The sequence below is a fragment of the Pelophylax lessonae genome, assembly GCF_965119305.1.
Source record: "Pelophylax lessonae genome assembly, chromosome: 12".
NCBI lineage: Eukaryota > Metazoa > Chordata > Amphibia > Anura > Ranidae > Pelophylax > Pelophylax lessonae.
Window position 1 is genome coordinate 199,749,977 of NC_138779.1, and position 18,558 is coordinate 199,768,534.

Sequence of the window (18,558 nt, forward strand, 5' to 3'; positions counted from 1 at the left end):
CATGTATTAATTTATCCCTTAATGTTTATAATGGTATTTTAACCATTTGACCTTCAGAAGATTTACCCCAAATCAAGAACAGGCCATTTTTGGCCATACTTCACTGCATTACTTTAACTGACAATTATGTAGTCATGCGACGATGTACCTAAATAAAATTTATGTAATTTTTTCCCACATATAGAGCTTTTTTTTTTTGGTGGTATTTAATCGCCACTGTGTCTTTTTACTTTTTGTACAATAAAAAAATACTGACCATTGTGAAAAAAAATAATAATATTTTTTACTTTCTGCTATAAAACATATCCACTAAAAAAAAAAAAATTCATAATCAAATTTCTTCATAAATTTAGGCCAATATGTATTCTGCTACATGTTTTTTTTTTTACATTTTTTTTTTTTTCGAGAATGTCATATAGCAGAATGTGAAAAATATTGTTTTTTTTTTTTTTTTAAATTGTTGCACTCTTTTGTTTACAGTAATCCCCCGCTCCATCGCGGTTCAGTTTTTGCGGTCCCGGTAATTCGCGTTTTTTTTGTAATGTTATTTTACTATATAAATCATTAAAAATGAAATATTTTTGTGTTTTCCATAGCTCTTGCTATGTCTCTCAGTATCTTTTATGTGTTTAAATTAGTTTCTATTGTTTTAAAAGTGAGTTTAAAGACCTTAAAATGCTTCTACACGTACAGTGACAGTAAAATAAACATGCCTACAATGCATTTTAATAGGGTTTTCCTATTTCGCGGAATTTCACTTTTCGCGGCTGGGTCCGGAACGTAACCCCCGCAATGGAGGGGGGTTTACTGTATAACGCAAAAAATAGAAATCGCACAGGTGATCAAATACCACCAAAAGAAAGCTCTATTTGTGGGAAAAAAGGACATCAATTTTATTTGGGTACAGCGTCGCACGACCGCACAATTGGCCATTAAAGTAACGCAGTGCCGAATTGCAAAATAGGGCCTGGTCATTAAGTGTTCAAATCTATCCGGTCTTAACGTAGTTAAACATCTAGGGAGATCAAAGGGTTAAATGTGTGCCTAACCAGTGTTTTTGTGACACTTATGTGCTGCTTTTACTAGGGAAAGGGATTGATTTTATTCCCTGCTTTGCAGAAACACAAAATCCATCCCTTCGCCCCGTCAGAATGGAGATCTGCCTTGTTTACATTGGTCACATGATCAGCAGGTACCAGCAGACATCCAGTGCCCGGCACCCCCAGATCAATTCCTGCTTTGATTAATCACAGCATAAGCGGGACGCTGGCAGCGCGCTCACGCGCCCCCTAGGCGGAGGTGCAGAATCACGTATATATAGGTGATTCTGCACAGGGAAGCCGCCCTGTAGCGGTAAATCTGCTATAGGGCGGATGGCAACTAGTTAATATCATTCACATAAGACATTGAATATTTTTATGAATTTTTATATTTTCAGTATAAAGAAGGGGGGCTCTAACATACCCCGTGACACGTTGGATTTTCTTTAGTGATTGTAAATAAAATATCATTCTGGACTTTCATACGTGAAGTGGAGCTTCTATTTCTTAGCCTATAAGAATGAAATCACTAAAAGAAAGTCATTTTCTTCTTGTTAGAAGAAACATCTCATTCAGCTTCATTTTGTCTATGAAAAAAGGTGTCAGCTAAAGTTTATCAAACAGTTGTGCATTACAGAATACAGACTACACACTTCTTACTATAAGTAGCCATAGACCTCCCGTTTTGGTTGGCACGCATACATGAGCTGATGGTCACCAAAGGTGGTCATGTCCTATCAAAATCTGAAGTCTAAAGAATTATGAATTGATTGTTTTAAAAGGTCTTTCTTGCCAATTACAAGCTTTGTTTGAATATATTGTAGAACAGGGATCCTCAAACTACGGCCCTCCAGCTGTTGCGAGACTACACATCCCATGAGGTATTGTAAATATCTGACATTCACAGACATGAGTAAGCATGATGGGAATCGTAGTTCCTAAACAACTGGAGGGCCAAAGTTTGAAAACCCCTGTTGTAGAGGAAGGAGACAGAGCAAGAGGGGGGACACCTCCCATCCCTGTCTTATTCCAAAGGGGACAATAGATTGGACAGAGCAGTTAGCCAAAGCAGGTCTACTTCTCCCCTAGCCACTTTACCGCTGCTCACTAGAGCTCTGCTGCGGCAAAGTGGCTCGATAACGTCTGGCGACGTAGACCTACGTTGCCAGACATTCCCCTCTCTCGGCGCCGCGCGCGCCGCCGGAGGCTCGCTCCCACTGTATTCGGTCACAGTGGGAGTCGGGCCAGGGGAGGATCGAGTGTGGAGATCCGCCTGCTTGTGTAAACAAAGTGGGCGGATCTCCTAAGTGACAGGCAGGGTCAGATTGCAGGGTTCAGCATAGCTGAACCTGCGATCTGTCCCTGTGTCACTCAGTCCCCTCCCCCCACACACGTCAGTAAGCACCATACATTAACCCCTTGATCACCAATAAAAATTAACCTCTTCCCTGCCAGTGTCATTATTACAGTAACAGTTCATATTTATAGCACTGATTACTGTAGTAATGTCACTGGTACCCCCAAAAGTGTCAAAAATGTCAGTCAAGGGTCTGATCTGTCCGCCGCAATGTCGCAGTCCCGCAAAAAAATCGCAGATCGCCACCATTACTCGTTAAAAAAAAAAAAACACCAAAAACGACAGAAATCTTTCCCTTAGTTAGTAAATGCAATAACTTTTGCGCAAACCAATCAATGTACGCTTATTGCGATTTTTTTTTACCAAAAATATGTAGCAGAAAACAAATTGGCCTAAAATGATAAAAAAATTTTGGGTTTTACTTTTTTTTTGGGGGGAATTTCATATAAAAAAATGTGAAAAATATTGTTATTTTTTCAAAATTGTCGCAGTTTTTTGTTTATCGCGCAAAAAGTAAAAATCGCACAGGTGATCAAATACCACCAAAAGAAATCTCTGTTTGTGGGAAAAAAAGGACGTAAATTTCGTTTGGGTACGGCGTTGCATGACCGTGCAATTGTCAGTTAAAGTCGCACAGTGCCGAATCGCAAAAAGTGGCCCAGACGTAAGACAGCAAAATCCTCCGGTGGTAAAGTGGCTAGACTTGACATGTTACCTTTTGTATTAGTAAACTTACTTTTCCTAGGTAGGCCTCAGAGATCTCTTTCATTTTGGTAAGAACCATAGATGAGACTTCTTCAGCATAGAAAGTTTTTGTCTCTCCTTTATATTCTACCTGAACCTTGGGTCTACCACCATCGTTTACTACATTAAAAGGCCAGTGCTTCATGTCAGACTGGACAACTGTGTCATCGAAACGTCGGCCAATCAACCGCTTGGCATCTGTAATACAAACAAGTCAGTGGCATGTTACATTAGATATTCCATATAAACAAAAATGCCCCACTGAAAAATATCTCTTACTTGCCCAAAAAGTAACCCTATAAAAAGGTACAAGTTCACAACCAACAGCTATTCCAACTAACAGAATTTCGCTCAGCTTCCCTACTGATTTATAGATGACCTTCTCAGTTGTTATTTGAGACAATTACATGACTGCAATAAGTTTTTGAGAAGATCTGAACGGCTCACTTACTAAGAACCTACATCGAGCCAAGAGATAGCATGCTGCAGTTGTATGTGAGATGATGAAATCCAACAGATCTCGGGCTTACCAAAAACAGTATTAGTTGGGTTCATGGCTACTTGGTTCTTTGCGGCATCCCCAATAAGTCTCTCTGTGTCTGTGAAGGCCACATAGCTTGGGGTGGTACGGTTTCCTTGGTCATTGGCAATAATCTCCACTTTTCCATGCTGGAAAACACCTACGCATGAGTAGGTGGTGCCCAGATCAATGCCTACTGCTGGACCCTTAGACATGTTGTCTCTGTAAAAATAACACAAGAATTGAAAATGTTATGAAGATCTTTAAACTGTGCACAGAATCAACATTTTTTTTTTCAAGCATAAACAGCAGCAAAGACATGTATAGATTAACAAATAGCAATCCACATTGAAGCCAAAATATTATTTTTGGATACAGTTAGCAAGGCGTATAACTTCTGTCAGTTGTATTGCTATCTGTGTCCTCGTTGGGGAGATTTCCACTACTTCTGTACCTAAAGCACAAACAAGGTCCATAAAGGCATGGATAAGCAAGTTTGGAGTGGAGGAACTCGACTGACCTGCACCTCAACCCGATAGAACACCTTTACGATGAATTAGTGTGTAGACTGAGTCAGGCCTTCTCCTCCACCTCAGTGCCTGACCTCACAAATGTGCTTCTGGAAGAATGGACAAACATTCCCATTGACACACTCCTAAACATGGTTGTAAACCCCAGTCATGAAATTTGAACTAAGCACATACACTATATTACCAAAAGTATTGGGACACCTGCCTTTACATGCACATGAACTTTAATGGTATCCCAGTCTTAGTCCGTAGGGTTCAATATTGAGTTATCCTACCCTTTGCAGCTATACCTGCTTCAACTCTTCTGGGAAGGCTGTCCACAAGGTTTAGGAGAGTGTCTATGGGAATGTTTGACCATTCTTCCAGAAGTGCATTAGTGAGGTTAGGCACTGATGATGGACGAGAAGATCTGGCTAGCAGTCTCTGCTCTAATTCATCCCAAAGGTGTTCTATTGGGTTGAGGTCAGGACTCAAGTTCCTCCATCCCAAACTCATTCATCCATGTCTTTATGGACCTTGCTGGTGCGCAGTCATGTTGGAACAGGAAAGGGCCATCCCCAAACTGTTCCCCCTTAAGAGTTCCCTTCACTGAAACTAAGGGGCCAAGCCCAACCCCTGAAAAACAACCCCACACCATAACCCCCCCTCCACCAAATGATTTGGACCACTGAACAAAAAAAGGTCACAAAAAGACATGGATGACCGCGATTTGGGTGGAGAAACTTGACTGGCCTGCACAGAGTCCTAACCTAAGCCTGATAGAACACCTCTGGGATGAATTAAAGCTGAGATTGCAAGCCAGACCTTCTCATTCATTCAATTAATCATTTGATGGAGGGGGAATTATGGTGTGGGGTTGTTTTTCAGGGGTTGGGCTTGGCCCCTTAGTTCCAGTAAAGGAAATTCTTAAGGCGTCATCATACCAAGACATTTTGGACAATTTCATGCTCCCAACTTTGTGGGAACAGTCCTGACCTCAACCCGATAGAACGCCTTTGGGATAAATTAGAGCAGAAACTTGTGGACAGCCTTCCCAGAAGAGTTGAAGCTGTTATAGCGGCAAAGGGTGGGCCAACTCAATATTGAACCCTATGGACTAAGACTGGGATGCCACTAAAGTTCATGTGCATAATATTGATACAATATACCTAAACAGTATTGTCACACATTATTCTGTTTGGACTAAGCCCCCATTTACACTGGGGCGACGCTACTTCGCACCGCGACCTCCGAGGTCGCGGTGCGAGCAGCGCGCCGCTACCTCGGAGCGGCCGCCACGGACTTCGTAACATTGAAGTCTATGGCGGTCGCCTCCTGGTCGCCCCAAAGAAGCTCCGGACCCTTTTTCTGAGTCGGAGCGACTTGTGTCGCTCCTATTAGAACGGGTCCGCAGCTTCCCTATGGGAGGCGACCTGCGGCGACCTGTGAGGCGACCAGGTCGCCTCACAGGTCGCCCCAGTGTGAACGGGGGCTTAAACGATAAAGCAATTAATGTTTTTGTTGATATAGGTTAATATCTATATCTAATTGATGTTGCCGTTGATATGTTGATAAGTCAATTCAGCAGAGTGCTGTATGACAAATAATGTTTTGTTATTATCATATTACACTGATATCCATTGTTCTCTGATCTGAACCTGACAACTTTCAATTAAGAAAACTAGGCCAAACCAGGCCTATAAATTACAAAGGACAGGGATCCATTTCATATTACTCACACACCAGCTTATCAGAAGGTGAAGGCAAACAACACAACCCAAAAGTAAAATAAATAAATGGAGAGAAGATGATCAACATTAGATCGGTAATTAGAGTCAGGAATCACAAACTTGTTTTGTACACTAGTTTGATTAGAGCGGAATTTCAGGGTATACCATTGAAGCACAAAAATCAAAATGACACCCTATATAAAGACAACAATGTTTATTAAAATTTTATAAAAATATATATGTATACACAGTAAAACCTTGGATTAAGAGTAACTTGGTTTGAGAGTGTTTTGCAAGACAAGCAACATTTTTTTTATAAATTTTGACTTGATTAACAAGCGATGTCTTGATATACAAGTAGCGTTACGTCACAACTGAGTACAAAAGAGAAGGAGGCACCTCTAAGGCCCCTTTCACACTTGCGGACGATTCAGATCCGCCTGTCAGTTTTTCAGGCGGATCTGAACGGATGCCCCATGCATCTCTATGTGGCATCGGATGTCAGCGGAGACATGTCCGCTGACATCCGATCCGATCCTGTCCATCAAATCTGGCGGATCGAATGGGATCGGATGAGAATGGACAAGCGGTCCGTTCTCATCCGATTCCCCCATAGAGAACAGCGGGGATCTGACACCTCAGTCTCCGCACACAGCGCAGAGACAGAGCTGCCATCCACCTGCTCAGTGGGGGATCGGCGGATCGATCCCTCGCTGAGAAAAACGGAGTCCGCCAACGGAGCAGCAAGTGTGAAAGGAGCCTAAGTGTAGCAATATGGTTACATTTAATGAAGGTTCAACACTGAGCAACTCCCATGGTTGATGAATAAAACAGGCACATCTAAGTATGCAGGCACCCGGGGTAAAGCTGTCCACAGAGATCGCCCTCCGCACCGCCGGCTCTCACCGCTGTCAGTCCACAATCGTGACCGGGAAGACTACCCTGCAGTAAATCAAACGAGGCTTAAAGTGCTCATGGAGTGTAGCGTGGAAGGGATGACGTCAATGGCGTTGGCAGTGCGGAGAGCGGTGTACGTGGACAGCTTTACCCCGGATGCCTGCATACTTAGGTGAGCCTCTTTTAATCACCAACCATGTAAATTGCTAAATGTTGTGCCTTCATTAAATGTAACCATATTGCTACACTTAAAGGCCCCTCTCTTCTCTATAGCCCCTGCTGGATTTTGCTTCTAATCTCCTTGTGGAGACGCCATTTGTAGATGGACATTTTATGGTTACACAGCCGTCACATTGCTATAATCTTTTGATATGGACTATAAACTGAAGGACTTTTGAATAAATGGTTGTGGAAAACATCATCTGAGTTTCCATTATTTCTCATGGGGAAATTCGCTTTGAATATAAGAGTGCTTTGGATTACAAGCATGCTTCCAGAATGAATTATGCTCGCAATCCAAGGTTTTACTGTGTATATATATACATGGGCGTCCGCAGAACTTTTTTCAGGGGGGGGGGCATCATTTTAAGGTCACCCATGCTCCGCCCCTTTTCAACAATTTCATGAAGGGGAGGAGCTTAGTCATTATACTTATTTTGAGTATTTATTTTTAAAGAGCAAACAGAAGCATTTATTTTTAAAACATTTGTTAACCTAAAAAAAAAAAAAATGGATTCTGTTCCCTTAAATCATGTTATACAGCACAGTGCTTTGTTGTTTAATTTGGCCCCTTCTTTCACCTGAAATACCTGGCTGATCCTGCCTGGCTATGTCCTCCCCTCTGTAAACTGATCACAGTATACCATGGCTGCTGAGCCCTGACACTGTGGTCAGTCTATGTGCCTCCTATCCTCCTCTGTCCTCTCTCCCCCCCTCCCTCTCTCCCTGCCTGTCTGCTCCTGTGTCAGTCCCCGTCCCCCTTCCCCTCCTGCTGCTGTAGTTTAATTTAAAGTTTCATATTCTGTCTACAGTCTGTTTAATAATCCTGTGTGCCCCTGTGTCTGTGTTTTATAAAAAAATAAGCTGTTCTTTACAAGTTTTCAGAGCGCCATTCTTCGCTCACGTGACCCGTCACCTCTCTCCTCCTCCTCCCTTCCCAACTGACATCAGTGAGGAATCCTCGGCCCCACCCACTGCAGGCAGCTGTCAGACAGGGAGAGGAGAGAGCTAACGGGTCACGTGAGCAGTGCTCAGCCCTCTGGAAATGTAAAGAACGGCTTATTTTTTTAAAACACATACACAGACACACATGATTATTAAATAGACCAGACAGGATGGTATAGAGGGGCTTAACAACCACTTGAAAGGGGAAGTTGAGATTCCAGGGGGGGGGGGGCATTTGCCCCCCCTTGCCCCTACCTGCGGATGCCCATGTATATATATATATATATATATATATATATATATATATATAGATATATATACAGCCAATGTCATTCAACCCACTTCCCCTGAGCCCAAGATATCATGGGCACACCCGGTAGGACAGTGTCATCATGCCACCTAGCTACACAGTTATTCAGCATAAAGGTTCACACACTTTCACATAAGCGTTGTCCTGCGTTTATCGGAATAGAAGATCTAGGACATTTTATGTTACTGGACCAACCCAAAAAACTGTATGGGAATTTTTTTTCGAAATAAGCGCAGCTTTAGTGATGGGGGTGCAAGGACTGGGGAGAAAATGGCTCTAGATGGTCTTTAAAGGAGTCCTGCATTGAAAGACATATAAGCAGTCGTTACTGATCTCCTACTTTCCTGATTTTCTCTGGCTTTAATACTTTGAGATGGATGTGGGAGATCTCTATGGTAGCTTTTTACAAGAAGCAGAGTACGGAAAGGACTACAGCATTACTGTTAGGCACATACAGTATATGTATCAGGGCTGGAGGTAGCCTGTCTGACGTGGGGGTGCAGTAAAAAATGTCAGGGGGGCAGGGAATGGGAGGTCAGCAGGGCACTGTACAGGGGTCAGCAAGGCAGAGGTCAGGAGGAAGCAGGGTAGTGTACAGGGAGTCAACACGGAAAAGGAAGGTCAGCAGGGGATAAGTTGAGGACAGGAGTAAGTAGGGTGGAGGATAGGGGTCAGTGTTGGCAGGGCAAAGGACAGGGATCACTCCTGGAGAGGTAGTGGACACAAATCACCACTGGCAGGGCAGAGGACAGGGATCACCGCTGGTGAAGCAGAGGACAGGGATCACTATTGACAGGGCAGAGTACAGAGATCACCACTGGCAGAGGACAGAGATCAATACTGGAAAGGCAGAAGACAGGGATCACCATTTGCAGGGCAGAGGACAAAGATCACCACTGGCAGGGGATAGAGATCAGCACTGTTAGAGGCAGAAGACGGGGATCACTATTGGCAGGGCAGAGGACAGAGATTACCATTGGCAGAGGACAGGAATCCCTGCTGGGGAGGCAGAGGACAGGGATCTCTGCTGGAGAGGCAGAGGACAGGGATCACTAATGGCAGAACAGAGAACAGGGGTCACCGCTGGCAAGACAGAGGAAAGGGATCACGGCTGGAGAGGCAGAGGACAGGATTCACAGCTGGAGAGGCAGAAGACAGAGATCACAGCTGGAGAGGCAGAAGACAGAGATCACACCTATATGAACTTGCTAGATATCAATTCCAAGCATTAAATTCCCTCTCCAACCTCTGTCTGTTGGAATTTGTGCACATTCAGCTAAAGGAGCATTTGTGAGATCAGATACTGATGTTGGACTAGAATATCCATCTCAAAAATGGGATGTTTAGCAGGGTTGATGTCAGGGTTCTGTGCAGGCCTCTCAAGTTCCTCCACATCAAACCAATCAAACCATGTCTTTATGGAGATGTTGGCTGAGAAGATCTGGCTCATTCTAATTCATCTCATAAATGTTCAGTAGGGTTGAGGTCAAGGCTCTGTGTAGGTCACTCAAGTTCCTCCACAACAAACTCATCAAACCATGTCTTTATGGAGATGTTGGCTGAGAAGATCTGGCTTGTTCTAATTCATCTCAGAGATGTTCAGTAGGGTTGAGGTCAGGGTGATGCACAAGCCACCCCAAACTCACCAAACCATGCCTTTATGGAGATGTTGAATGAGAAGACCAAGCTCATTCTAATTCATCTCAGAGATGTTCAGTAGGGGTGAGGTCGCTCAGGTTCCTCCACAACAAAACTCAACAAACCATGTCTTTATGGCAGGGGTGGGGAACCTATGGCTCAAGGGCCGTATGCAGCCCGCAAAATCATTTGGTCCGGCCCCCCAGGCTGCCACTGAGTCTGTGTCTCTCAGCTGAGCTGTCAGAATGGAGACAATATTTCCTCTATAGTTCGGTCTCCGTCTTGACACTCCACCTGTGACCAATACAGGAAGCATTGCATCTATCTTCCTCCAGCACGGCGCCGCTCCTGAGTCTCAGGCCAGCATTTCCCGCCAGCAATACCAGCCTGAGCCAGCAGTACCCCCAGCAGTACCAGCCAGCACTTCCCACCAGCAGTACCAGCCAGCACTTCCCACCAGCAGTACCAGCCAGCATTTCCCACCAGCAGTACCAGCCAGCTGTACCCACCAGCAGTTTCAGCCAGCAGTACCCACCAGCAGTTCTTTTCAAAACTTACCACCACAAAGAGTCGACTGCGCACCAGAGTGACCGACGCAAACCTGGAAAACCAGTTGGGAGTAGCAGCATCATCAATACCAGCTAACATCACACACCTCACCAAAGAGAAGCAGTTCCAGCCATCACATTCGGGTTGAATTAAATAAATGTTTTACTAAATATAACAGGCTAATTTTTAAGTTGATAATTTTGTACGGCCCCCGAATGAGGTTATAAAAATCCAAATGGCCATTGGCAGAAAAAAGGTTCCCCACCCCTGCTTTATGGAGATGTTGGCTGAGAAGATCTGGCTTGTTCTAATTCATCTCAAAGATGTTCAGTAGGGTTAAGGTCAGGGCGATGCACAAGCCACCCCAAACTCACCAAACCATGCCTTTATGGAGATGTTAATTGAGAAGACCAAACTCATTCTAATTCATCTTAGAGATGTTCAGTAGGGGTGAGGTCAGGGCCCTGTGTAGGTCACTCAGGTTCCTCCACAACAAACTCATCAAACCATGTCTTTATGGAGATGTTGGCTGAGAAGATCTGGCTCATTCTAATTCATCTCATAAATGTTCAGTAGGGTTGAGGTCAAGGCTCTGTGTAGGTCACTCAAGTTCCTCCACAACAAACTCACCAAACCATGCCTTTATGGAGATGTTGAATGAGAAGACCTAGCTCATTCTAATTCATCTCAGACATGTTCAGTAGGGTTGAGGTCAGGGCTCTGTGTAGGTCGCTCAGGTTCCTCCACAACAAACTTAACAAACCATGTCTTTATGGAGATGTTGACTGATAAGATCTGGCTCATTCTAATTCATCTCAGAGATGTTCAGTAGGGTTGAGGTCAGGGCGATGCACAAGCCACCCCAAACTCACCAAACCATGCCTTTATGGAGATGTTGAATGAGAAGACCTAGCTCATTCTAATACATCTCAGAGATGTTCAGTAGGGTTGAGGCCAGGACTCTGTGTAGGTCGCTCAGGTTCCTTCACAACAAACTCATCAAACCATGTATTTATGGAAATGTTGGCTGAGAAGACCTGGCCCATTCCAAATCATCACAAAGGTGTTCAGTAGGGTTGCGGTCAAGGCTCTAAGAAGGCCACTCAAGTCCCCCCACACCAAACTCATCAAATCATGTCTTTATAGAGCTGGCTTTGCACACGGAAGCACAGCCATGGTAGAACTGGAAAAAAGCCTTCACTAATTATCTAAAATGTCTTTGTAGTATTAGCAGTACCCTTCAATGGAAACACCTAAACTCAGTCATTTGTTGTCAACATACTTTCGGCCATATAGTATAACTTTGATTCACTGATTATAGTATTAACATCCTGTCCTATCCCACCAATGTTATTTGGAATCATTCATAAAAACTGACTCGTAGTTATCCGAGAGCTAGAAAAATCCCTATTCAGCAAAAGCTTCACTCTGGCTGGCTGCACCGCAATGGTTGTGTGATTTTCTCCTGACTCATCATTGCGCTATTCTTCCCCCCCCAATAAAGTATTTTCTGGCTCTATAAAAATATCCGCATGGTCAGCCGTGTCTTACCCAGACACACAACGCCCAATAGAACAACAAGGCTTACATTGTGTACCATCAGCCATCTGAAACATATTAGAAAGCAAGCTCATCTCAACCACAGAAGCCTGTAAAAGCACATGATGATACGTGCTGCCAATCTACTGCCTGACGTTCCCTCACCACCATGGGATCTCAATTGTCCTGCTGCATTCTCCATAATTTGCAGGAATAAGCCAACAAGGGGGGTAAAACCTCTCACCGTGTTGGCAGGACATTGGCAATCTGAAGAAAGAAGACACAGTGATGTCTTTGCTGCAGTAGCTATGTATACTGTATAAATTAATGGTGGGTTAATCGGTCCTCCAATAGCATGGATATCAGTTTTAGGTGGAGTGACCTTTGAAGAGCAACTCTAGGCAATGTATAAAAAAATCATTAAGCCGCTAATGGCATTCAGGAAGCTGTGATAAAATTAGAGTCCATCAAGTTTATGGTAATGAGTTTAATATAATCCTCTTCATATTCATTAGGATTCTTACACAGCTCATGCTTGTGACTGCAAACTCTTTTCTTAATTCCAATGCCATGCACTTCTTCCACCATGGTCCAACACAGAGATAAGAGCTGAGCAGGGCCGGCACTCAGAACACAGTACATGCTTTCTGGGTCAGCTCCAATGGCAAACCTTTAAACAGACAGTATACATTATATATACAGTAGTTGTCACTTCTGCACCTACTGCCCACTGACATTCCTTCCTCACTCTTTTCACTCTTTTCTTACACATATGGCCTCCTTTCAGACCGCCGGACTCCTCGCCTGTAGATACTGTATTGTCCTTGGTCATATCCCCGGCACTCCCTTTTCAGCACATACTGCCCACTGTCATACCCTACACACTCCTCTCCTGTACATACTGCCCACTGTCATACCCTACACACTCCTCTCCTGTACATACTGCCCACTGTCATACCCTACACACTCCTCTCCTGTACATACTGCCCACTGTCATACCCTACACACTCCTCTCCTGTACATACTGCCCACTGTCATACCCTTAACACTCCTCTACTGTACATAGTGCCCACTGTCATACCCTCTACACTCCTCTCCTGTACATACTGCCCACTGTTATACCCTCCACACTCCTCTCCTGTACATACTGCCCAATGTCATACTCTCAACACTCCTCTCCTGTACATATTGCCCACTGTCATACCATACACACTCCTCTCCTGTACATACTGCCCACTGTCATACCCTACACACTCCTCTCCTGTACATACTGCCCACAGCCATACACTCAACACTCCTCTCCTGTACATACTGCCCACTGTTATACCCTACACACTCCTCTCCTGTACATACTGCCCACTGTCATACCCTCCATACTCCTCTCCTGTACATACTGCCCCCTGTCATACCCTCCACACTCCTCTCCTGTACATACTGCCCACTGTCATACCCACCACACTCCTCTCCTGTACATACTGCCCACTGTCATACCCACCACACTCCTCTCCTGTACATACTGCCCCCTGTCATACCCTCCACACTCCTCTTCTGTACATACTGCCCCCACTCATACCCTCCATACTCCTCTCCTGTACATATTGCCCACTGTCATACCATACACACTCCTCTCCTGTACATACTGCCCACTGTCATACCCTACACACTCCTCTCCTGTAAATACTGCCCACTGCCATACACTCAACACTCCTCTCCTGTACATACTGCCCACTGTTATACCCTACACACTCCTCTCCTGTACATACTGCCCACTGTCATACCCACCACACTCCTCTTCTGTACATACTGCCCCCACTCATACCCTCCATACTCCTCTCCTGTACATACTGCCCCCTGTCATACCCTCCACACTCCTCTCCTGTACATACTGCCCACTGTCATACCCACCACACTCCTCTCCTGTACATACTGCCCCCTGTCATACCCTCCACACTCCTCTCCTGTACATACTGCCCATTGTCATACCCACCACACTCCTCTCCTGTACATACTGCCCACTGTCATACCCTCCACACTCCTCTCCTGTACATACTGCCCCCTGTCATACCTTCCACACTCCTCTCCTGCACATACTGCCCACTGTCATACCCCCGCACTCCTCTCCTGTACATACTGCTCACTGTCATACCTTCCACACTCCTCTCCTGCACATACTGCCCACTGTCATACCCCCGCACTCCTCTCCTGTACATACTGCTCACTGTCATACCCCCCGCACTTCTCTCCTGTACATACTGCCCACTGTCATACCCTCCATACTCCTTTCCTGCCCATACAGCCCACTGTCATACCCTACACACTCCTCTCCTGTGCATACTGCCTGCTGTCATACCGTCCGCACTCCTCCCCTGCACATACTGCCCACTGTCATACCCTCCATACTCTTTTCCTGCCCATTCTGCCCACTGTCATTCCCTCCACACTCCTCTCCTGCACATAATGCCCACGGTCAAACCCTCCACACTCCTCTCCTTCACATACTTTCCACTGTTATACCCACCACACTCCTCTCCTGTATATACTTTCCACTGTCATACCCCCACACTCCTCTCCTTCACATGCTGCCCACTGTCATACCCTCTACAGTCCTCTCCTAGCCCTACTGCCCACTGTCATACCCTCCACACTCCTCTCCTGTACATACTGCCAATTGTCATACCCTCCACACTCCTCTCCTGCACATACTGCCCACTGTCACGCCATTCACACTCCTCTCCTGTACATGCTACCCACTGTCATACCCTTCACACTCCTCTCCTGTACATACTGCCCACTGTCCTACCCTCCATACTCCTCTCCTGCACAAACTGCCCACTGTCATACCCTCCACACTCCTCTCCTGTACATACTGCCCACTGTCATACCCTCCGCACTCCTCTCCTGCACATACCGCCCCCTGTCATACCCTCCATACTCCTCTACCGTACATACTGCCCACTGTCATACCCTCCACACTCCTCTCCTGCCCATACTGCCCACTGTCATACCCACCCCACTCCTCTCCTGCACATACTGCTCACTGTCATGCCATCCACACTCCTCTCCTGCACATACTGCCCACTGTCATACCCACCACACTCCTCTCCTGTACATACTGCCCACTTTCATATCCTCCACACTCCTCTCCTGTACATAATGCCCACTGTCATACCCACCAGACCCGTCTCCTGTACATATTGCCCCTTGTCATACCCTCCACACTCCTCTCCTGTACATACTGCATACTGTCATACCCTCCACACTCCTCTCCTGTACATACTGCCCCCTGTCATACCCACCACACTCCTCTCCTGTACATACTGCGTACTGTCATACCCTCCACACTCCTCTCCTGTACATACTGCCCACTGTCATACCCACCAAACTCCTCTCCTGTACATACTGCCCACTGTCATACCCTCCGCACTCCTCTCCTGTACATACTGCCCCCTGTCATACCTTCCACACTACTCTCCTGTACATACTGCCCACTGTCATACCCTCCACACTCCTCTCCTGCACATACTGCGTACTGTCATACCCTCCATACTCCTCTCCTGTACATACTGCTCACTGTCATATCCTCCACACTCCTCTCCTGTACATACTGCCCACTGTTATATCCTCCACACTCCTCTCCTGTACATACTGCCCACTGTCATACCCTCCACACTCCTCTCCTGTACATACTGCCCACTGTCATACCCTCCACACTCCTCTCCTGTACATACTGCCCACTGTCATACCCTCCACACTCCTCTCCTGTACATACTGCCCACTGTCATACCCTCCACACTCCTCTCCTGTACATACTGCCCACTGTCATACCCTCCACACTCCTCTCCTGTACATACTGCCCACTGTCATACCCTCCACACTCCTCTCCTGTACATACTGCCCACTGTCATACCCTCCACACTCCTCTCCTGTACATACTGCCCCCTGTCATACCCACCACACTCCTCTCCTGCACATACTGCGTACTGTCATACCCTCCATACTCCTCTCCTGTACATACTGCCCCCTGTCACACCCTCCACACTCACCCTCCACACTCCTCTCCTGTACATACTGCCCACTGTCATACCCTCTACACTCCTCTCCTGTACATACTGCGTACTGTCATACCCTCCATACTCCTCTCCTGTACATACTGCCCCCTGTCACACCCTCAACACTCCTCTCCTGTACATACTGCCCCCTGTCATACCCACCACACTCCTCTCCTGTACATACTGCCCACTGTCATACCCACCACACTCCTCTCCTGTACATACTGCCCACTGTCATACCCTCCACACTCCTCTCCTGTACATACTGCCCACTGTCATACCCTTCACACTCCTCTCCTGTACATACTGCCCCCTGTCATACCCACCACACTCCTCTCCTGAATGTACTGCTCAGTTTCATACTCTCTGTGTAAGACTGAAGAGAGGTCCGGAGTTACACTTTAACCAATCACATTGCACCATACAGTGTTAATGGTACATTCACTAAAAATAAGCAAAAAAATGATAAGAATGATTTGTGGTGGGTGCGGGAAATCGCATGTAGGGAGATATAAATCACACATCGCTGTCCTGGCATTGGGTGAAGAAGATTTTACATCACTAATAAATGAACTCGAGGTTTCATAAAACCGTCTGCTTCTGGCGGAATCGGCCCGGGTTCACGTCTGACCAGTTTGTGCCGCATCAAATCAGAGAACAAGCCGGGACGTTCTAGAACGGAACACACCCCTGGCCACCGGCCAACAGGCAGAGCCGGGACACCATCCCATCAGATAGGGAGGGAGGTGCGGGAAACTTCCACTGTACAACGCAGGATCACCCCTTCCAGAAATAAGATCACGGCCAGAGAAAACCCAACCCGGCCTGGGGGAGGGGGGCGGGGGGGACAATTATAACTCCACATAACTGATAGGGGAATCCGATCCCTATGGAAAGGGCGGCCTCACATCATGGAAAGGCTTCATATCCGGCTTTATTTAGAATCGCTGCTAGCTGTCACTTTGCAGCTGTGCTGGGAAAGTTCTAGAATCATCCATTGCAACTGCGAGGGGTTGATTTATAAAAAAAAAATAGTTGCATGTACATTCGCTCTGTGCAAAGAACGAATGTAATCAGACCATATCTGGTGCTGTTCGAATGTATTGTTGACTTTTTTTTAAAATGGAAAAATGTCACATTTGGCCACTAGATGGAGCTAAGTAAATTCCGATGATACCTTATGCTTTAAATGCTTTTGCAGCTCTTCATTATAAAGTGGAACTAAACCCTCCTCTCCTTTACAGCCAAGCCATCTTAGCCTCTGTTTGAGCTGCAGCTGCCATGGTGCTGCACATGTGATCAGCTAGGACTCCAGCCATTGGATGTTGACAGTTCAGTCAGGAGCACAAGCAACTGTGACAGATATAAGTCTCAGCATAACTTCAATGTATCTGATTTGTTAAACTATTGAATCAATGGGTTTAGTTCCACAACAGGTCGAAGGTCATTCACTGTTAAAAAAAATAATAGAATGGTTCTGGAAAATACCCCATTATGGCCACCAGATGGAGCTGAGGGTCACAGGAAATGATTACTAACCCTCAGCTCCATCTAGTGGCCATAATGAGGTATTTTACTTCATTTTTTTTTTAACCTCATTTTTTTACTTTCATTTGTTAATAATAAATAACAGGAACTAAAAGGGGAACATTTGATTTTGCCCCACAGCCATGCTGTTTTTTTGTATAAATACAACCTAAAACTTACATCTGTAGCAGCAGCTTTGCTTGAAAAAAATGCCAATACAGTGTTCTTATAATTGATAAAAAAAAAAATCGAGTGGTTGGGGAAAATACCACATTATGGCCACTAGAGGGAGCTGGAGATCATAGGAAATAATTACTAACCCTCAGCTTCATCTAGTGGCCAAAAAAGAAAAAAAAAAAAAAACGAGTTAAAAAAAAAAAATAAAGTAAAATACCTCATTAAAAAAAGAAAAATGTAAAATACCTCATTGTGGCCACTAGATGGAGCTGGAGACCATAGGAAATAATTACTAACCCTCAGCTCCATCTAGTGGCCAAAAAAAATGAGTAAAAAAAAAAAATAAATAAATAAATAAAGTATAATACCTCATTAAAAAAAAAGGTAAAAAAAGAAAAAAAAAAAACATTGCAAAATACCTCATTATGGCCACGAGATGGAGCAGGAGATCATAGGAAATAATTACTAACTCTCAGCTCCATCTAGTGGCCATAATGAGGTATTTTACTTAATTTTTATTTTTTTTTACTCATTTTTTTTTCTTTTTTTAATAATAAATTACATTTGACATTTAGTGGAACTAAAAGGGGAACATTTGATGTTGCCCCATTTGCACCAAACAAGCTTTTCTGGATGAATAGCCATGCCATTTTATTTAAAAAAATACAACCCTATAACTTACATCTGTAGCAGCAGCTTTGCTTGGAAAAAAATGCCAATACAGTTTTCTTATAATTCATAAAAGAAAATAGGGTGGTTGGGGAAAATACCACATTATGGCCATGAGATGGAGCTGGAGATCATAGGA

At 45.0% G+C, this 18,558-nt stretch overlaps 1 protein-coding gene across 1 annotated transcript in view; it reads right to left on the reverse strand.

The window, feature by feature from the left end:
* Positions 1–18,558, reverse strand: part of LOC309567926 (heat shock cognate 71 kDa protein-like) — a 49,337-nt gene that overhangs the window by 20,578 nt on the left and 10,201 nt on the right. The window contains exons 2-3 of the mRNA XM_082273476.1: positions 3,672–3,883; positions 3,134–3,339 (exon numbers count right to left, since the gene is read on the reverse strand). Coding sequence (XP_082129602.1) covers positions 3,134–3,339; positions 3,672–3,876 — 411 coding nt within the window. The 5' untranslated portion in view covers positions 3,877–3,883. The remainder of the gene's footprint in view (positions 1–3,133; positions 3,340–3,671; positions 3,884–18,558) is intronic.